General features: G+C 41.7%; 1 protein-coding gene across 2 annotated transcripts in view; it reads right to left on the reverse strand.

The window, feature by feature from the left end:
• The window catches only part of EIF2B3 (eukaryotic translation initiation factor 2B subunit gamma), a 92,716-nt gene that overhangs the window by 25,069 nt on the left and 44,702 nt on the right, over window positions 1-22,945 (reverse strand). For both annotated transcript variants that reach the window (XM_042820010.1, XM_042820011.1), the window contains 3 exons: window positions 21,381-21,470; window positions 3,154-3,284; window positions 2,372-2,565 (listed from right to left, as the gene is read on the reverse strand). In XM_042820010.1, coding sequence (XP_042675944.1) covers window positions 2,372-2,565; window positions 3,154-3,284; window positions 21,381-21,470 — 415 coding nt within the window. The remainder of the gene's footprint in view (window positions 1-2,371; window positions 2,566-3,153; window positions 3,285-21,380; window positions 21,471-22,945) is intronic.

The following is a 22,945-nucleotide window of genomic DNA, read 5'->3' on the forward strand; positions in this document are numbered from 1 at the left end:
AGATGCAGATGCTACAGAAAATGACCAGCTTACCAAAACACAACACTCTAGGCCAACCCAGTTGGATTACACACTGGCTTATGAAGGGACACCAACCTCACCTGACACACAGCAGGGCTGCCACAACAGATAGAGCTGAAAGAGGAATTCACACCAAGTCACACCTACAGCATAGGCTGGAAAGATTCCTACTGTCTAGTGTTACCCTGTGGGAAGGGAAAGGAACGAGGAAAGGATCCTACCCTTCTCAGTAGAAAGGTGGTGTGGTGAAATAAATAAAAGATTTTACTGGCCAGAGCAAAACTCTTATTAGAATCAGTCAGTGGTAGTGCAGCCTGAGGGGTGAACCAAGAAAGCTACCAGCTCAAGCATTTAACTCTGAAAAGGAAGGTTAGATAGGGGGCAGGAGTCAGAGGGAGTGCCTGGGTCAAGGGAAGGTTTAAGATGTGTTTGGATTTAATTCATCTTACAAAGAAACTATTTCCTGCTATTGAAGATAACTCCCTCCTGAACCCACCTGCCCACACACAGGCTGCAGGCATCCAGAAACCCAGCTGGAAGTGAAATGATGTGAGTAAAGTGTTTCCTCACCAGAAGGGCAATGGGTTAGGATGCCATTCCTTCCCACGGCTACTGGACTGGACTGCTACTGCTTTGGGAGCCTGTCCTCTTGGACAGCAGAATTACAGGTCCAGGCTTTGCAGCCAGTGAATCAAAATCTGGTCTGTGAGGACCAAGAGCCAGTAAGACACCAAAAGTCTTTGTTAAAGACCAATAAAACAAGAAGAAGAAGAAGAAGAAGAAAAAAAAAAAAGAACATGAAAAGAAATGTTTATATTTTATCAGAATTAACAAGAGAAACAAAATACAGTGGCACCGAAAAAAAGAACTCCTTTCTCACAACCTCTCATTAAACTCTGTTTTATGCTTTACTTCCACATAGTTTCCTTAGAAATTTTACCATTCTGGATAAGTTATAAATTCAAAGAAAATCTTATCCAATGTTGAAGGCCTCAGTGTGATTTCAAAACACTAATTCTATTTCTGTGTACCACCCAGGAGCAAACACATTTCCTGAACTGACCAAAATGTAGAATATTTAGGTTAAGGGAAAAAAAAAAAAAAAAAAAAAGAACAACAAAAAAAACCCACATGGAGTCTGACTGGCTCAACTCAATAACTTTTTACTGAAGTGGCTGCTGCCAAATGTACACGCACACTTCCCTAGCAAGTGATATTCTCTCTTAACCCTTCGGGCACACTGATGTTCCTGAGGAAATTTTTCTCTTTCTGACAGCAGTGTTGCCACCCCCTTCACTTCCTCACATTCTTAAGAGCAAATAACAAACAAACAAACAAAAAAACCCAAATGACTTTATTTCTGTGCTCATCTACAGGAACCAAGGATAAAGAGCTCCGGTGTGTGAATTCATTCTGCCACACTGCAATTTAAGTTTGCATAAATTCATTCACTAATTTTAGTGAAAAAGAAACCAACTCAAAGGCAAGGAAGTGACCACCTCCAGGACTCCCAGTACAACTGTACTGTTCTACCAGCACTGCTTCCAGAAATCCTGAGCCTCACCCTACTGCACTCCCTGTCAGTTTTTCAGAACTAAACTGCCCCCATCTCATAGCACAAAGCTCATCACTTCGAGACTGAAATGAGAACTTTTAAGTTGCATCAGCAGTGCAGTAAAAAAATCCTCACACTAGGAATAAAAGCTATCAATCATCAGCTTGTTAGCTAGGATTTTTCTATGCCTCTCTTTGATCTTTTATATTATGAATTCTCACTAATGTGTCAGTAACTGAAGGCTGCAACAGATCAACATTTCACCTCTACGTGTACCTGGAGTGCAACTGTAGAGAAGCCTGTTCACAAAATAATTCTTTCATAATAGAAAGCATTAGGCAATCTGAATGTATGGGTAGTTTTCAGACTTCCTGCAAAACACTAAAAACCTTTGTCATTATCACTTTGATAAACATCTGCTAGGAAGAGTCCAGCCAGAACTGATCTTGCCTTCAGGACACGGATGATGCTGACTACATGAACTACTGGAGCTACTTCCAACCTTATTTTCCACACTTCTTGGCTCTTTGGCTGCAAGTTTTGTCACTCCCCAAAATCAGCAGAATATCTGTGGTAGTTTTCTAGGCTAAATCAAAGCTGTGGAGGAAATTAGTGACAGAAGTGCTTCCTTGTCTCACGTCCCTGTGCAGCAATCAGGAGGGTGATGCACCTAGATAACACGGCACCGGTTCAATTCCCACACACTGCTCAGCAGTACCACAGGGAGCCACTCACACAGGGAGACTAAAATGTCCCATAAACTGCTGCATTCCCACGACAGTTCACTGTTCTCACCTGTCGATTGGCTTCAATATACAACGCAAGCGTATTGACTCGGCAGCACAGCCCCTCTTTCATTATATGGACGTAGCAGCGTATTTTTCCTTCATGGAGAGTTTCGTTCATATCTCCTCTGTGATCATTCCAACAGGAGTTATCTGGAGCAGGTTTCAGCAAGCTATTATCTTCCTTTATGAAACTATAAATGTCTGGAGAACACACACATGCATGAAGTTAGACAGGATTTAATGAAATGCTTTCTGAAGAGGAGTACTATTAAAATACTGTTGGTGAGGGGAGATCTTTGCCCCACATCACCCGAATGGTTAGATACTGAGCAATCATTAACAGATTTTATCACGTGCAGTGAGTAAGTGTTATTTTTATTCTGCAGGTGGGAATCAAGGGATTGGGACAGATGCGATCTTTTGCCCAAGGTCACACAAGGAGACTGTGGAAATGCTAAAAATAAATGTCAAGATCTGAGATCTCATCAAGTTCCTGGTTATGGCTTTGTCTGTTACTCTACACAACAGAACTTCCTCCTGAAGTTACGTTTTCAAAAGTGCATTTACATATACTGTATTTTGGAAAAATAAATACGGAGCACCTGGCTGATTGATGCTTGATTTACCCTAAAAATATTTATTAAATGCACAATACCGTCTGAAAAGGAAAATTACTAGAACCTTTGCCATCAGAAAGTACAAGAAAAAATAATTAATATTTCTATACAATAATTCATTTGCAGCATAGGTGATTTAAGCATTCACCAAATTTTTGATACTCATACTGACCTAGAGGTGCTTGTTCTTTTTTCTTTCGGCCCTCTTCTTTGTTGTCCTGCCCCTGCTGCAATGATGTAGGAGCAGAGAACTGTTTCCTAACCAGATGTGGGATCAGCTCACTCCGGAGCGATGTGATTGTCCTGGGGAAGGAGATGCACTCATTAAGTCCACAAACACTACAACTCCAGCGCCTTCTTCCTTTTTTTTGCATAACAATAACAGATACTTGGCATGTTTTTCACGAGGATGGATAAAAATGCCTGGTAGTTCAACATATACACGTAACATAGTGGCACCAAGGCAATGCTCATTACTCACGTGCTTCCTTAATGCATTAAATTGTAAAGGAAGACTGCAAATAAGGAAAAAGTTTCATCTTCAGAAGTAATTCCCCTGTATCTTAACAGAGATGCCTATAATTTAATAAGGCACCACTCTGCAATTCGTGCTTGTGTGCAGCTGGAATGTAGAACAGTGCCAATATCGTAATGGCCACAACTGCAATCCATTTTATGTGGCTTAAAAATGGCATCTGTTTACAGGAAAAGAGAGAATAAAGTGCCTATAGGGAAAAACCCACAGAAGCTCATTTTGTTTATGATCAAAATGTGGAAATGCTCAAAGTTATCTGAAATATCTGATTCCTAAATGAAGATATTTATGGTACAGACATTAATGATGTCCTTCTGCTCACGCAAAATGTGAAAAACTTTTTAAAGACTCAGTCTTTAAGCAAACAAAATGAACACATTTTAATCAGTGCCAAGAGCTTCACACTCTTTAGGTGGCCCGATCCAAAATACATCATAATCAATAGAAAAGATTCCCAATACCTCAGCTGGCTCATTTTCCTTGTGTAGACTTCAGTTTTTCTTTCTGACACCCCATTACCAAGGTCAGGGAAATTATGAAAGGTTTGTGATCAAGGAAGAACTTCAATCCAAGCCATCTACGCATCACAATAAATCAAGAGAAACCTCCCCCAACAGACAAATATCAGTGTAGAAACCTTACAGTACAATGGGATTATAACTTTTATAATTTAATTTTGACTATTAGAAGGTAGTTTTATTTTTCAATAAAGTATTTGGAAAAAAACCCACAACAAATGAATAATTTTTACAGTTGCAGTGCATGAGCTGTCGTCTTAAAAGAGTTTTATTGTTGTTGTTCCATTATTTTAACAATCTGCATTTGTTACTGAATTGTGGATTATTGAAAGTAGTGCTTGGGAAAATCATGTGGAAAATAAACTCAAACTTGGCACATATAACAGGAAGTGCTAAACTTCAGAGGAGGGACTGGGAGAACTAAACAGAGAGCTTGGCTACGTAACTCACCAGAAGATACTGTGTAAAAAAGAGGAGCTATTTACAAAGGAAATAGCAAAAATAGGCACAAATACCAGGTTAATTTAAAAGAGGAAAGTGCTAGAATGAGCTTCCTGAAGAGATTTAAGTTGGTGAAAACTCCAGCAAAGCGGAATTTTAAACAGCTCACTGCTAGAGCAGCACAGCTCACCCCCCTCTCAGGTCCCTGCTCAGGTGAACGACAGTGAAACACATCTAAAGAGCGAGACAGTCTTCGCTGTCTGTAACCTGGAGGGGAAGATCCAGATGTGATCGCTGGTTCAGGACTAAGAAGAAACACAGCGTTTTCCTTCTCTACAAACTGCGGAGTTCAGTCCTTCACTGTAGGCTGTCACATCTTCCAGCTGCCACAACAGGAGCATCTGAGCCACCCTGGATCTGTGATTCTTCTCTAGTCTGCAACCTCCCTTCCTCCTTCCAAACCTTACAGTCATCTCCAGATAGCAGCATTTCAGGAACTAACGAAGCAGACCCCCATTTGTTAATCACAGCATCTCCCAGCACCAACCACTGGCAGCCGCACACCACGTGTGGCTGTGCAGATGGGCAGTTTACTAGCCTGAAATGTTTGTCTGCAGCTGTGCCATTCAGCAATGATTTCCTGCTCAGGTTTTATACTCTATCCAAAACCGACAATCCCGTGTTTCCCTCAGAGGCAGGCCATGGCATTTATAAGATATATTACCTATAAAATATCCAAGTATTTGGCAGTCTCAAATAGTCTGATGCAGAGGACAACACAACACGGTAGGAAATGAAAGCAGTGGAAAGGGAGGAAAGACAAAGTTTTGACTGTTTTTGGATGTTTTACTCTTTCCTGGCTGAATACCGAAAGTGTTCCTGCAATTCTCTGAAGTGTTAACCACATTCCTGCAGCAAAGGTAGAGAAAATCTTTGGGTCACCCGTAAGATGTGGCTCAGGAACACACTCTTCTTACTGGAAAAGGAAAACTGGGAACGTTTGCCTTTGCTTGCTTTTTGAACAGAATATATTTGCAACGTTAAAGGAATTTGCCTTTGGAAAGAATTAAAACATTTACAGAAAGGCTCTTAGTGACAAAAATCCAGGATTTTTTTGTGACAGATCTTGCAATCGTGGAAATATGAAGTGATAGCGTGAGAATATTATCTGTCAACAACCGGGCAAAGCAAACATCTGGCTGGGAATGGAGGAGAGGAGAGGAATTCAAATCAAAGCAGGAATAGCACTGAAGAAATTTCGTCAAAGAAAAATTATCGAGACTTTGGAAGAAGCAGCTTGCCTGTAATCTAGGTTAAGGAGCAAACAAACCAAAAAGGATCCTGAGTGTTAAGATCTCTCATAACAAAATCCTGAACTACACAGGCATATACTGAGAAGTGTGAGACTGCACGTTCTGAAGAAAGCAATCTTCTGTATTCTCTTCAAATGGCAAAACTTGGCATCACAGAGGTTTCTAAGCTTGTTTTCTTCTCTCGCACCAAGAAGTAGGAATGAAATACCCATAAAGAGAAATCTGACCATATCCAGGAGAAAGAAAGTGAACGGATGGGCAGAGCAGAGGAGGGCATACAAAACTTTGGCATGAACCCAACAATAAGCCAAATGTGAGTAAGCATGGTCTGACACCTCAGAGGCAAATCCAGACGGTGTAGACGACAAAAATGAACCTGCTTTTGAGAAACATCTGCCAAAACAAACATGCTTCCATAAGCTCAGCCAAAGCGACAAGCCTTTTTTGTGGTCCTTCATTCCCTAACATTTTATTTTTGAAGTGACATCTGCCTGTTTTCACCTCAGCAAAAAGTAGCAGGTTTTCAGTTTTCAAATGCCAAAGACTGACAGTGCCAATAAACTGTTTCTTGTGAAGGAAGAGTACTAACCTTGCAGCACCTGGGGGCTTCAGTTCATTGAGAACAATGGGAGATGGGGCAGCAGTTTTGGAAGGGGTCAGTTAGAAAAACATTTTAAGCATATAAAAGGAATAACTACAGGATGGAATCTTCTGTTCAAGTAATAGGTCACAACTAAATGGGAAATTAGCATCAAGTGGCAGTGTGTACACAGGGGAAATGAAGACAGCATGGCAGATGGACTCATATACAAGAAACAGCTGGAAATCCAAGAGATTTTTTTTCTAAAAAAAACAAATGAACCCTGGCAAATTGTATATCTAATGTTAGCTCAGAGCACATCATCCATTTACACTCAGCTGTCCTGCACTGACCTGGTAACTCTCCTCACAATGAAGAATTACAAACCTAGAATATACAAGGTTAAACTTATTTAAAATGTAAAACATCAAGATACTTGGTCAAACCACTTTACTAAGTACTTTACTAAGTACTGCTGCCATGGGAGAAAGAAGTGCCATGCTTTTAGAACTCCTTTATGTCTGGTCCCTGCACACTGGATCTTCCTGGCATTGCTGCATGACAGAAAAGGCAGAGTTCAGCTTTGTGCTGAAGTCAGAATTTTAACTCATTAAGAACAGTCGGTGAAAATATCCTACATCCTTCAATTTCATATTTAAACACAGCTATGCAGAATTTTTCACTGAGTTTCACCCACAAACAGAACGGTCTGTGATACAGCAGAATTAAGTTTCTTTGGATGCTTGAAGCTCATACCTCTCTGCACCGCATGCATTACATTGCATCCATCATGGCCCACAGGGAGCCAGATTAAACTTGTTGCTGAAATGCAGCTGCCTCTGGGACGCAGGCAAGTTTATTGAAACTTCTGTGAGAAATGAAGAATAATGAAGCCAACTGAACCAAGCAAACAAACAAACACAAAAGAAGGAAAAAAAAACCCTAAAACAAAACAAAACAAACAAAACCAAAACCAACAACAACAAAAAGCCAAAGGTATATCACAATTATGTTTCAATGAGCTGTTATTTCTGCTCTAGGTGTTTATATTGCTGAAGACTGTCTTTCAGATGACACAGAGAATAACAGCCCTCTGGCCAACGCTGGTAAAGAAAAATTCTCAACAAGTACTTTACAGCAATAAAACAGTCTACTTAAGTCTAAATGTAAGTTATCTCACAGAAATCTCAGTACTAGGAGATGCTGCTTGGCATGACTCAATGCAGAAATGGGGATCACACAGCTTTTATTTCCTGCAGCTATTTCTTACAGCCCTGAGCAGGACTGTCAGTTCCATTTACCAGCTGTCATTCATTTTCATTTTCCATGTTTCACGTTAAACCCATAAAAGAGTATTAATGAGCACTTTAATATCCTCCCTTTCTTATTAATCTGTGACAAAGTGTGAAAACTACCATTGCTGTCAGCACCCACCTGTGAAATCCACTGCTCACCTCCCTAGGCTGGTTCCAGGGGATCTCACTTGCTGTCATTATGAGTACAACCACTATTACTACAGGTGCAGATAGTGCTTGCGAACCACAACCACAAGCAAGCAGAACGTGAGCTCTTCTGATACCCAGTTTTGTCTCATTCATTTTTCAACAGTCCAATGATAGCCCTGGACTATTCTGCAAGCATACAGTGCGTTGGGTTCTAATTGTAGCTCAGTGTCTTTCCATAAAGATTCTTCAGATCACATCAAAAGGAAACACGAGTCTGTATTTCAGACTGGTGCTCATAATTAATGTTAGAAACGTATACATAAATACAACTAAACAAATCCTAAGGCACTCATAGTTTTGGCCAAAAAAGTTGCACGGTTACTCAGAACAATAAAGATGTAAGAAAAAGGGAGAGAGAAAGGGGAAAAAAAAATGGAGGGCGTGTTGGAAGAAAGAGAAAAGTTAATTCTGAACGCTGTAGGTACATAGTTCATGGTTCTCATCGCTTAAAGGATAAAGCCAAATAACATTTAAAAATTCCATGTAAGCTGGGAGCTCTCTTGTTGAATCTCCACGTTATTTTCTCCTGATCCTTTGATGGAGATTAAAAATTTCCATGTGAATACAAAGAAAGAAACAACAGTTACTCTGAGATTTTTTTTTCCCCAGCATTTAATGCTCCAAACTAGAGCAGCCAGCCACCATTCCCATCTCCTCCCCCCTCCTTATGAAAAAAAAAGTCAACTCACTTTGAAGAAAAGACAAAACAGGGTCAGGGCAAGGGGGATTAGGGAAATGATATTTGTATCATGGACCAAATTAAAATGTCAATGCAAGAGGCAGGCAAACATCCCTTGCCACGTATATACACCAGGCATGTTTCCTCAAGGAAACAGGAAAGAGATTTGAAAAGAGTTAATGCAGTCCTGAGTTAATAGCACCTGCCTCAGACTCAACACCACTTAAAAGACAGTGTTTGGGTCCATTTCCCACAATGTGGTTTTAACAAGCACAATGGAAAAAGCAATTACAGTCCTTTTCCCCTTCTTTTCACTGATTCACTACTAAAAATGCTGGAATTTCTGAGACATGCTAAGAATGTGGAGAAAGCCGACAAGGACTGTATACAAAAGGAAGAAGTATCAGATGATAAATTTATTGGGTGTGCCACATCCATGCAGAAGGCGAATTCTTCTCCTGTATCTTCCAATAATCTTTTTGCCTTTTTTTGGTATTCCCCAGGCTAATTATAACAAAGGAAATCTCCAAGGTAATCAGGCAAGTCAATAAATCACCAAGCAGTTCCTCGTGTCTGATTCAAAAACCTCCAGCACCACTCGTAGCATCAAACAGATGTTATTTCTTGCTGTACTGTCCTCTTCTACTCCCAAAATTTCTACTACAAAAGGAGTAAATCTCTTTGACACCCTTCCCAAATTTCGTATTAATTAAGATTTTTCTCAGTGTCTTATTATTTGTGGAGCTACAGTGAACACAAGCAAACTTTGAGAAATGTTCTACGAGAAGGCAATTCCACGTGACTGCATTTGTGCTTCATTTGTCTTTCTATATTATTTTCTAAACCAAACTTTCAATTCTGACCCATTCCTGCACCGTTAGCAGCCATTGCAGAGCAAGCCCATATAACCACACAGATTATGAATGACTTCCTAAAGCAACAGAATCACCAGTGGAATCCTTGCATTCTGGATGATGGAGGGAAAGCAGACGGCAGCACACCAGTGCCAGTCAGAGACACCATAACACAGAGAGGATCGAGATCAAAGTGAGGAAGGGATGGTATGGATGCAAACCACATACATTAAAGCTGCTCTCAAGTTCCACCAAGTCTGGATGCACTTGAAGGAGAAGGGATCTATTTCCACTTCTGCCAAAAAACCCTTTGGAAACAAGACAGCTTTTTCAAAAACTGACCACAGAAGGTAAAACTCCTCAACTACATAGTTAAATCCTTTGAAAGCATGCACACAATTAGCTCAGATCATCCGCCTAACCTTAACTCTGCCCACTCCCAAAACAGCCCGGGACACCACACAGCTCCAGACTAACGCATCTTTTGCAGGGGAATGCCAGCAAGCTTGGACATTTTTAGAAATCTCTGACCAATGACTGCGGCCGTCGGAGGCCACCCAGGGTGTCTGGAAGGTTGCATGAGCTGCTGAGGAATGGCTCTCATTCATTCCCAGACAGCATCCCATTCTTCTCAAACAAGCGCACCTGCACCCAATGTGTTTCCTTGCCAGAACTCATCTCTCCCCATTCTCTCCCACCTCCGCCTTTATGGCCATCTGTGTCTGAGTTATCAGTTCTGTTCGAAATGCCTTTGAAATCAGGCTCCCTTCCTGAAAAGCGCATCAAACAGAAGCTTTCTGATAACGTGCCTAAATAAACACATGCATCTGATGCATTAGTCAAGTTGACTTGTATCCATAAAACTGAAACTATGTAAACTTCAGCTGTATACGTTTAGATAGATTTAAGCACTTCATCACTTGCCCGTATAAAGCACTTCAGTACCAAAAAACGTAGATGCATCTCCATCTTCATGTGGGTAAGATCTTTCACCTTGCTCCACTGAGGACGCACTAAAGGCACTGAAGATCTTCACATCACTTTGCCCTTTTTCTCCATGCAGATGCTATGCTTGCTGTTCTGCACTCCAATGGATGCGCTCTTGACTGGTCTTAACAACATGCCCAGCATTCCAGCAGTCTGGGAGAACACCTGGAAGCTCTGGTGCTTCATTCTTTAAGTCTTGCTATCGCCTGTACAATTCCCACTTCCCACTGTTTGTCCGAACAAACATTCTACCTTAATTCCCCCCCTCATTATTGATGATTAATCCTTGCTCCACCTCTCCCTACAGAACAATTCTGTTCTCTTTATTAGGGCATGTGCAATGCGTTTTGCTCTCCCATGAAAAGATCAAAATGCTTTTTGCTTCTGTGTCAATTTTCACTTTATCCTTCCCTGAAAAACTTCAGTTTGAAGTTTTTTGGCCGACGAATTCCACCTCTGTTCAAAATATTATGTATACATACATGTAAATATACATACATACACGCACACATATATTTAATTTCTTACTCCTTATTGTAAATGAGGCATTCTGTGGTTGCTCCATTTTAATTGAAGACAATATGCTTTGATCAGTCCTTACTGCACACTCTATCATCATATTCAAACTGGAACTCAAAAAAAATCACCTACAGATAATTCACTGCCTGCTGAAAACACCTCTGTTCAGACATGTGGGCTCTATCAGCTTTAGCAGCACATATTCTCCTTCCCATATGCAGAAAGTTAAAGTCTCCAACCATGATGATTCAACGAAATAATGGAATCAGCAACAGTGCTATGGGCACTGTTATTTCTTGTTGCTCACATTTCATTTGCCTTGGTTGAGGCACAATGAAATTTGATGTGGAACTAACACCTAGAATACAATAACTCTGAGAAGTAGAATGGGAGGGAAATAATCACTATCTGCTCTCTTTTTCAAAAATTCAAGTCTTGAGTAGAAGCTTAGCATTTCAGAAAGTGGTATGGAAGAGATTTAGAAACAAACCAGAACAGGAGAAGTGAAAACATTACCTTGAAAATTCTTTAAAGCTGCAAAATCTTGGGGAGGAGTTCAGGCCATGTGAACAGAAAATGTAAGAGAATTATGCCTTCCACCACAAGTGAAATATGCCATGACATCACATGGAAGGACTGTATCCTCACAGGAAAACATCTAACAAAACAAGATAATCTGTTCACCTCAAGTATTAGCTTACATGCAAGTATTGCTTTGTGGAAGAGAACGTACTGCACTGATGAAAGAATGCTTAGGATAACACTGTCCAAGCGGTGATGACTTACAAATAAACAAACAAACAAAACCAACTCAGAAGCAGATGAAAGAACTATCATTCACCAGCAATTCAAATCCCTGCTCTCATACAAAGATAAAAGGCAGACTGAGTGAAGGCTATACCCAAGGAAACCACAACTGCATGGAACACTGGAAAAAATAGTTAATTTTTAATGTTTATTATCAGATCAGAGCAAGCCCAGCTGAGGCCACCAAGAGGGCCAGGAGCACATGATGCACGAGGAGAAGCTGGGGGAGTGGGGTTTGTGCATCCTGGAGAAGAAAAGGCTGCGGAGAAATCTGATCAGAGTTTTCCACTACCAGAAGTCAATTAACATAGAAGACTACCAGACTTTTCTCAGAACTGCACAATAAAATGGTAAGAGACAACAGACACAAGCTGCAACACTGGAAATTCCAGTTGGGATGTAAGGAAAACAGAATTTCCAGTGAGTGGTACAGTCCTGGGACAAGGCCCAGACTCCATCCTTCAGATTTTTTAAACAACTGCAAAAAGCCCAGAGCAACAGAGAAATCAGCTCTCTTTTGAGCAGAAGGATGGATTAGAGGACTGCAAGAAGTCCTTCACAATCGACATTTTTCTGTAATGCTTGCATTGCCATTTGAATAGCCTTTTGCGTGTCCTTCACGTATTTACTTTTCACAGGGAACTCAAAGGGTCACTATCTGACTCTGTAAGTCATGCTTGGAGGACAAATTAACAGATTTTAACACTTCCTTTACAAAAACTTGCATTGGGAGCTGCCTGATGAACAGAATACTGTGCTAACTGTAACTCAGGAGGCTCCGGCGTGTGGCCAATAGGGCATATTGTGGTCTCAAAGACAGATCCACAGTTATTCATAAAGATAAGCAGCTCCAATTCTGCACATCCAAAGATGTCTGTTCCCAGGTAGTTCACTAACAGCAAGAAAAATTATATTTATTACAGAAATGGTTTGCTGAAAAATCCTAATTTGTTTAAATCTACTGTGAATCATTAGGCTTTTTTCCCCCCTGAGGTTACAGGAGTGAGCACAAGGGGTATCAAGGGAAGGTGATAAAAGCAATGACACTCCGCAAGAAGATGACAACATCAACAAATTCAATTCCTGGCATTTCGAGTAAGAAACAGAGAAAGCTCCAACAGCTGGATGTGTTTGACAAGGAAAGGAAATGGAAAAGATAAATTGCTATTTCACATTCTAATAGATTAAATGCACTAAGAAGGAGCTTGTTTTCTTTTTCTTTTTCTTTTTTTTTTCGTCTTCTTTTCCTTGTTTGGAGAGCTACAATCTATTTGCCCTATCCGTACACAGTACACTTCCTGTAGGAGCTATTTGTTTATTTACCCATTTAAATCACAAGGAAAGTATTCATTATAAAATCTCTCTTTTCAGCAAAGGAGAAACCTTCCAGCCACACGGCTGACACATGTTAACTCGCAGGTATTCACAGAGCAGGTTCTGTTTTAAGCCATCTTTCAGGCAGCCACACAAAGACCACCAAGCTGGGTGTTCAGCTCTGCCAGACCTCCCCCAGCCAGCAGTCCTTGCCAGGAAACACAGGTGACAGCCTGAATGATAAAAAGGCATTTCGAGAGGGAAAAGAAAAAATGTACTGGTTTAGTCTGGGCAGTACCTTAACATAAACCTGCAGGGGCCTTTGTGTACAGCATAGCACACAGCCATCGAAGCAGGAGCTTCAGCACAAGTCACTCGCACCTCCAGCATTCAGAGATGCTCTGCTTTCCTCATACCACCCTTAGCATTTATGGTGGAGAAGGGATGCCATCCAAAGGGCATACTCACATCGTCCCAGATGTGAGTATTGGACTGGGAGAAGAACTCCTTGAGAGAAACCCTGAGGAGAACTTGGGGGTCCCGATGGGCGGGGAGCAGGACATGAGCCAGCACTGCGCTCCTGCATGCTGGAAGGCCAGCTGTACCCCGGGCTGCATCGACAGGGGTGGCAGCAGGAAGGAGGAGGGGACCGTCCCCCTCTGCTCTGCCCTTGTGAGGCCCCATCTGGAGCGTCGTGTCCAGGCCTGGGGCCCCCAGCACAGGAGGGATGCGGAGCTGTTGGATCGGGTCCAGAGGAGGACACAAAGATGCTCAGAGGGCTAGAGCACCCCTCCTATGAAGAAAAGTTGAGGTAGAGATGGGCTTGTTCAGTTTGAAGAAGAGAATTCACTGAGAGAACTCAGTGCAGCCTTTCAGTATTTAAAGGGAGCTTATAAACCAGATAGAGACCGAGCTTTTACACGGTCTGATAGTGATAGGACAAGGGGGAACTGTTTTAAGCTGAAAGAGGGGAGATTCAGGTTAGGTGGCAGGAGGAAATTCTTTACTCAGATGGTGGTAAGGCTTTGGCACAGGCTGCCCTGAGAGCTGTGGGTGCCCCATCCCTGGAGGTGTTCAAGGCCAGGTTGGATAGGATTCTGGGCAGTCTGGTCTGGAGGGCAGCAAAAGACTACTGGATTGGAACTGGATGAGCTTTAAGGTCCCTTCCCAGCCATTCTGTGACTCCACTTCAGCTCTTCCCACAGCCACAGATGTCAGAACACTGAGCACAGACAGCAAGCCTTCCTCTCCCTTTCCAGCAGAGGCTTTCAGAACAGGGCAGAGGGGAGCAGAGAAGAGCAGCCTGCTCTGGGATCACAGCTGAAGCAGTTTGGAAAGACAGAGCAAAATGACCTCACGCGATTTGTTCTTATATGTATTTCAGCAGTTCAGAAAAACAGCGTTTGACTTTGCAAACAAGTCATGCTGACTTTGGCTATAAAGTTTACTGCAAATTCGTCATGTTGAGAAAAGAGCTTCTCTACCAGCACATCCTGGCAGGCAGCACTTCTGCCGTCTCGCAGCACAGAGCTGCCTTGCTCCCTTAGCTCCAGCACCCCACAAGACAGGAGTCCCAGGAACAGTGCATTTCCCAGGGGCTCGATATCTGCACTCAGCATGGCCAGGACCAGGCACTGTGAATGCTTACTCGGAGCTTTCAAAGCGACTACAGGGCCACTGTTTATCATTCTTGCCCTTCCAGCAACATACATCATTCCTCCTGGCCACAGAGCTGCCCAGTTCCCAAGAGACTCTGCACTCGAACCAGGTTCTTCTGAACTCAGAATCTCCTTACGTTAGAAAACTCAATTGCCACCCATGTGCACGATGGAGAAGCTGTAACATCTGAGCAAACAAGAAAATGGCATCTGTTTTTAGAAAAAAAACAACAAAATGCAAGACGAATAGCTTTTGGAGGTGGTACAACCTGGGTGCCTATAGATGAATTGCCTATCATTTCCTATTGGAAGTTTCTGTTCTCATCTGTTTATAAACTTTGCCAAAATTTAACTGTTTTGGCTGAAATTACCCATGCCAGGTGTTTGCCTCAAGCTGATTTTTGTTGGACAGCTTCATCAAAAATGTCTCTGCTATTTCCAAGAACAAAATTATGGAAAAATACTTTGTTTTGTCCATGCTAAAAATATTTCAGCTACTCTGCTGAAAAGCTCTTGCACTTCCATGCTTGCAATTTGGCACAGAGTCATCTTTTTGTCAGGGTGTTACATTCATAAACATAAGAAGTGCCCATACTACATCAAACTCACTCTGAAAAATCACTGTAGGCACACACTTGGAGAAGACCTCTTTTGCAGCTAAATTTTCTTAGTCCTTCTACATTGGGCATGCTCATTCTTTGAGTCCCATCCTACAGGGTACTTGGGCTGCTTTATGCACTGCTCCTCAGAGTAACAGAGCAAATTCCAGCCAAGCTGGATAAATTCAGAGCATCAGATCTCGTTCTGCTGGCCGACCTGACAGGTGATAAATCTGTGCTGATAACAGCTACTCCACTAGCAGGAGTCACAGTAGCCTCATTGAACATATATATGAATCACATTCTTAGAACTGATACATGTATCTTCCATATACATATATATACACACATTTAAACACAATTTTAAATGAACATCGGGGTAACAGTTTGGGCACACAAATTAAGAAAAGCCAGACCTATGTTGCTTATACAACCCTAATTAAGACCTTGTGTGTACAGATTATGACACAAGCCTTAAAAACGTATTCACCTACTTCTCTCTCCCCAGTTTCCATTTCTTCTTCACTCAATGTAAAGATGCACTATGCCCTGGGGATAAATGAAGGTTGTGTAATGAGGCAGAAGAATGCCTGCCTCATTTGTTAGAACATGTGTGTTAAATATACAAGGCAGAGAGCTGCAAGAGAACTGCTAATATTTAAAGCAAATGAATGATGCCTGAAAAACTATTTTTTTTTAATTCCCTTCTGTCACAGGAATCTACAGAAGCTGCTGAATGCAGATCACAAATCTAACTTCTGCAGGTTGCTACTGGTTAAGTGCTTTTGATTTGCTCAGCATCACCTTGCAACTATCATCAATAGAAAAGATTCTTCCAGCATTTCAAGAACTCTGTATGATAGTAAGGACTGAAAAACAGCATACTGAAGATACAGAGGCTTCAAACTTCAACTGATGTGTGCCTTAGCTTCCCTTTTGAGTATGGAGAAAGACTTCTTCAACAGAAGTGCTGGAAAGACATTTAATGAAATGCATACAGACTATTCTAGTAGCAGCAATGAACATCTGAATCTGAAAGGAAAGCATTTACCCTATCCTCAGAACACATTTAAACAACGAGAAGAAAGAAAGGCTGGTAGTTTTCATCTTAACTACAGAAATTAAATATAATATTAAACAGTATCTCCTTCACTGAACATTTCAGGTGCCAAATGATGCAATGTCACAGAGGAGAAGAAAAAAGAACAGAGTTATGTAACTGGAAACTGCACTGTAATGTGTGGCACATACAGAATCACAATGCTGCACAGGAATCCTCAGCTGTGGCACTTTCTAACCGCCAGGAGTTTGACTTGTGAAGTAAGCATTTAATAACAATGACTCGCAGAGGTAACTTAAGAAGTATGACCCCATACTTCCTTGTTTTAAGCAGCTTCAATCTGGCCTCCGATTTTCTGGTATCCCTCAGTATGAGGTGGAAATGGCAGACTGCACACAGCTACTGCTTTCAGCTGTGAGCAAGACGAGATCTGAACACATGTAACAGATGTGCACATACAGGTAACAAATGACTGGGTACAATATCACTTATGTACACGTGTATCATAAAAACATATTGCTTATATACTTCTAAACATCTAGGCAAGATAGAAAGAGAGATTCACCTTCAGAACTTAAATTTTCAAAACAAAGGATTGCTTTATTTTTACCCTCCCTTCCCCCTATCAGGTACATTATTTCACCAGGCTACAGCTTTAGAAATAACCTAAAAAACAGAATGCAACAAGACAACTTCACTTTTGATCACATTTCCTTTGCTAGCAGCTCTGACAGGATTGTTAGCAAGCAAACTGCCAGCACGTAGTAAAGAAGACTGGGTGCATGTCTGTGCAACGCTCTGGGTTCACAAAGCCAGAATCTGCCCTCCGCTACAGATGAAGTTCACAAGGAAAAAAAGGAATAAGGACTCTCTTCTTCCATCTGCCCTGAATGCAGCAACAAGGCAGGATTCCAACCTAGCACTCAGAAGAGTGCCAAAAAGGGGACTGGCTACTGTGCTGGCTGCCACCCCAGGGCCCCAGGGGTGTGAGGCCCGCCAGCTGTGGGGTGGAGCCATGCCCCCAGCCAGCTACAGCCTCTGCTGCTGTCTTGCCTGCTGGCTGGACCTGCCTAATGATCTTTTTAAGAAAAGCAATATTGTGCAGTTCATCACGCAGTGCAGGTGTTCACCTTCAGCTGTCGCTGCCCTGTGCTGGCAGGGTAGCTCCAGCAGCCAGCACTTGTCTGCCTTCCCCGCTGCATGCAGAGCAGCACCTACGGCCAAATGAAAGCATCCAAGGCCAGCTTTATTCTGAAAAATGAAATGTTTAGGAAAGAAAAGCTCTTGCCTGAGCACAGGGAGAACAGATTTTTAACTGTGCAAAGCCGTGGTGCAGTTGAGCAGAGTAGAGCTTCGAGACACAGCAAGGAGGATGAGGGAGGATCGGTCCACCCTGGTGGTGCAGTGGAGCAGAGAGAGAGGAAGGAGTCAGTTCCAGCTGCAAGGAAGGACAAACTGCTTGGGGCAGTAATTTCTTTGGCTGTTCCCCAGGTCATCGTGGAACCACCTGTGTTTCACTTTGGCAGATTAAGGGTAGCTCTGCCACATGCCTGAAGACTCAATTTCACAAAGATGCGTGTTAAACTGGAGGCTGAGAGATAAATGGAGATGGAGACATTAAACTACCAAACTCCATTTTTTCCTCCTTGACAAGGAAAGAAAAAGCAGTTTATTTCCCAGGTGTAAAGGCTCTTAGGCCCGTGTTGTCTTTCATTTTTGCCAGGATGTACAGATTTGAGGGGTTTCTAATAGACAGCCCATTTCCTCTGACTTTCATTCAAAGGCAGTACAGATTTCTGTTTTTTTTTTTTTTTTTTAGAACTCAGCAACTTGTATGGTTTCCTAAAGCACAATAAGACTTCAGGCAAGAGAATCTGTTATTCAGGGCTTTTAAAATAGTTCATAAAGGTGTATTAAAGGACTACGAACTGAATTACCAACTCCCGAACAGTGTTTTGACCTCTGCAAGCATCCCCCAAGGTACAGTCTCAGTGTTGCCAAACACACACTGATTATTCTCCAAACAATCCCACACAGCAGATGAAACAAGTGCACAGACACATTAAGGGGTTTGTCCAGCAACACAAAGACAGCGGCCGTGCTGATCATAAAACCTCTGTATAACGCTCCGTTTGGGAACTGAACAATAAACGGAGCCTTTTTCTATGGGTGTCATATTACAGAGCTGTCCCAAATCCTAGCATCAGATTCACGTGCGTGGACAAAACAAGATGTCAGCCAGTTCACCCCCCGTCCCCATTTTCCTAGTAGTTGCTAGCGATTTCTGACTTCACATACAACGCATATATTAACCTGATCAAAGCAGAGGAATGCAATTTACTCCTACAGGTGCAGCTATATGCAAACTACATCCTCGGTGGGAGAGCTGGTTGCCATTTTAACCACATCTCAGCAGCTAAACTCGGAGTACACTGGGCTTTTATCCCACTTGAGCAACAGATCCCACACACACAGCCACAATAGTTTTCATGCAATTCTTTGACCTGGAAGTAATCATAACTTTCCTCTGTAGAATGGTGAGCAGTGACCAGTTGTAGGACCTGATATTTTTGCTGCTGGGCAGGATTTTTTCTGCTCTCCTAAGTCAAAATACAATTTGAATTAAATACAGCAAAAAAACAAAAAAAAAAAACCAAAAACAAAATCAACCCCAATGCTTTACAAAACTACAAACAATGAAAAAAGGTGTTCTGCCTGCCATCAAGCCTCACTGTTAAAATATTAACACAATGTAAATATTGTAATATTGAGGAAGTACGCTGTGTCAGTACTTCCTGGCACCACACAAGAGCTTCACTGTTCACTTCAATCCCTGCTGTTAGTTTTAAACACGCACAACTTAAACAAGGCATCTGAGCTTCTCCAGTCCTGGGGCAAAATTGCAGAGAGGCAAAGTCTTACTGTATGCTTTCTCTAGACTAAAACCCAAAGTATTAAAAAGATTCCCCAAACCCAAACAATTATGTCGATGTCAGGACTTTTGAGGGAAAAATATTATGCAGGGTCTTTCAAAAGTCCTGGCATACTGCTGCCAAACAAGGAAAGATCTCTGGGTATGCACTGTCCTCCCCTTCCTTAGCAAAGAAAAACAAGCTACAAATGCCCACCGATGCCAGAAGCCTGAAAGCCCAACTTATTCACCATGGCAAAAGGCCCATTCTCCAGATCTGCCAGTTAAACACATTACTAGCAATTGATTCTCTCCCTCTCAATTCAAAGGATTAGCAGCATATATGTGATGAAGAGAACGAGGCAGCTACCTGCTGTTTAAGTAAGGCAAATGTGGCAGTCAGACCTGAGGAACACAGGATCACAGCAGCTAGACAGTATCTGTAATGAAGGCTTATGTAAAATAAAGACAGCTTCATAAAACAATACAGACAAAATGATCTCTGGAAAAGAAATAGCCCTGAATAAACCTGCAAAAATCCAGAAGACTTGATCTGGAGGCAACTTGAGGAATGCAGAGCAGAATTTCACTCTGCTGGCTTTGGTTAATAGAGTTTAGGCAAAATCATGCCACTCATAAAAGCAAAGATTTTGCCAGCTTGAATGGAAACAGGATAAAGCCTTGAAATCTGAAATGACCAATGTTTATGTTTAGGGGCCTCATGCACTGTGACATGTCAGACAAAGACTGTCCTTGTTCCCCAAACACAACGACCCAAATTCAAAAGAGAATGAAGTATACCAAGAAAAAAACTGAATGTGTGAAGTGTTTCCACATATTCAAGCACTGCCTAATCCCAGCAAAACTGCATGGCTGACATTTCCAGGCATTAATTCTACATGTTGTATTATGACAAAAGAGATGCATACACACTGCTTCATGCTTCCACAGAATCCATGGAGTCCAAGATGTCAGTGACTTTTTAAAATATAGGTAATAAAAGGCTTGTTTCAGATTTAAAATGCCTTCTCCTGAAGCCTTCTCACCTTTCAGGCATTCTCACACACCAATGGGATCTAAAATGACTTGCACAATGCTCCCACGTGCCAGTCACAGCAGCAGATAAGCTTTATTCTTATGCATGGTAAGAAATTGCCCTGAGGGTTAACACAGATTTTCCACTTAATTTTAGCTCACTCCCAGAACCTTATTCAAAGAGCTCCTTTGAACACATACACAACTGCATCACCAGATTTGTATATGGTCAAGGCTACCACAAATCCCCTTACTTACCCACCCACAATGTTTTCTCACATCAATTTATCTACTAAGAAAAGCACCAGGAACACAACACTTACTCAACCCCTTTATCTTTCATCTTACTTAAAAGGGAGAAAAACTCTTGAGAAGTCAGCGAGCATTCAATATATGTAATGTACATGATGAGAGAGCTGCAAAAATTCTAGGAACAAGACATCAATTCCAAAACCAAACTACTTACTGTGAGGAGAGTTGTTCATTTGTTTGTTTTTTTAAAGATAAACAAGGGTGGGTTCTTTTTTTGTCCATTTCATGAAATATTATAGCTAAGATCCTTCTGCACTTCCATAAATGGATGTTTTTCTTGCTCTCAGTGGGTGGTCTCAGAGTTTTGACAGAGGAACATCACAAGCTAAAAACATAGGATGCTGCAGAGATAGCCCACCTGCAGCGGTGTTGGATGTGAGGGGGGAGAGGAAAGGTGATTTCAAAGGCCAAAACAGACTGTGGTGGGGGAAACCAAAGGTCAGAAATGTATTCACAGCCCTAACAATGGGGGAGCCCTGGCAAAGTGAGCAGCCAAGAAACACAGCTACATTAGGATAAAAAGAGATGCAGAACGAAGCAAAAATTTTAGCTTTCATTTTGCCATTACTAGATTAAAAGAGAAGCCTGAGCAAGAAAGCCAGGCATAATGCTGAGCATTTTCATGACATTAAAGTTGTTTGTTTGTTTTTAATTAGCTTATTTTCCATTGTCAGCCAATTTAATGAAGCAAACCTCCCTTTAAAAGCTCCAGTCTGAAGTACCTGTCAGTGCAAACACCTGCTGTGACTTTACATTGTGTTTGGTTTCTTACCTGTTTTCTACAAGGAAGTCTACCACATATTTCTTCAGACAGTAGAGATGGGCATCCATCAGCCCTGTTCTGATGTGCATCCTGGGGTGCCTAGAAGAGGAAAAAAAATGATAATCATGGAGCTTTGCATGCCTGTTTGCAAGACTTTGGCTTTGCAATGAAGTCAGTGGATTGTGAGAGGTTTGCAAAGGTAGATCTGCTTCTTTCTTCCCACTGCTGGATTATCAGACAGGAAAATAGTGCAGGCTGCCATTACTGGACTCTGTCTGCAAACTTACACCTGCTGGCCCTGGGCTGATTTGCTGCGAAAGAAAACACCTCCTCCAAGGAGTCATTACTCCTGCTACATCTTCTTATGTAAGTGGAAATTGCACATTACTGGGCAGGAAGCCAAAGTAATGGGCCCAGAGTGCTAAAAGTTACAGTGGGTAATGTCAGGGTACAATAATTCAAAGCTTCTGGCTAAGTGCCTGCCTTAATATGCAAGGCTGTGCATGTTCCACTAGCAAACACAACACTACTGTGTTTTTTTCCAGCTCTTCCTGGAGGCAAACAGGGGAAGGAGATGGGGTCTGCCCACCTTCCCAGCACTACACATTACAAATGACTGCCATAGCTCGATTACTAAGCATTTGCACCTCCAGTCCAATAAGATGGAAAACACCAGGAAAACTCCCTCTCATCATCAGCCAAACAATGGCAAACAGGGAATTCTTACTTTTCAAACCAGGGGCACATTAGCATCTCAGTAACTCAGAAGTCTCTATCAGATCCACTGTTTCAAGAACAAAGCCAGCAGTCCAATTACACTGGAATGGTTCAAGATGTCTGTAACTGGACTCGGTCGTGGGGCTATTAAGGAAGGAAATCACAACCTATACCTGAAAGGACCTATATTTTCATTTTTTCTCCTTTGACACCCAGATTTCGTAATGGAGTCTGAATGAATACATCTTACCAGCATCTTCCAGCCAACTCTGTTCTCTTATTCGAGGACACGCTAAAGTCAGATGTTTACGATCAAGATCACTTTTACTAATTAGCTAAGTAAAGGGATCACTCAACTTAGGCTAGTACATGGATAAATAAACCAATACTAACACACCGAATGCTTGCCAATACCAAACTTATCTACTATACCAAGGCATTCTAGTATTCTAGCCATTTTTTAAGAGCATATCTTGATTAACACTGAACAACCAAAGGTCTTAAGATTTTATGAATTCAGATGGCATTTCTCAAGTACGTCATTCAAATCAAACCAAGGGTATTATTAACTAGTGATACATTCTGTAAGGCCTGCTTGTAAGGAAAAGTTCCTGTATATGAGTTGTATGGCACTTTGGAGTAAGTATTTGGTACTAAAAAGTGATAGATATACCTCATTAACAAAACATGAGCTCACCTAGCAGTGCTCCAGTACTGATGTTATCAGTGGCCCAGATGTTGCTGTGGAAGTCAGCCCAAATAGCAATGTTCTTTATGCAAGGAAAGGGAATCTACTGAGTTTAATGAGGCCTTGCATTTGCAAATTCGCAAACTTGCTACTGCTCTGCATCCAGAGG

The sequence above is a fragment of the Centrocercus urophasianus genome, unplaced genomic scaffold, assembly GCF_019232065.1.
Source record: "Centrocercus urophasianus isolate 14NV4802_14NV808 unplaced genomic scaffold, USGS_Curo_1.0 seq_18, whole genome shotgun sequence".
NCBI classification, from domain to species: Eukaryota; Metazoa; Chordata; class Aves; order Galliformes; family Phasianidae; genus Centrocercus; species Centrocercus urophasianus.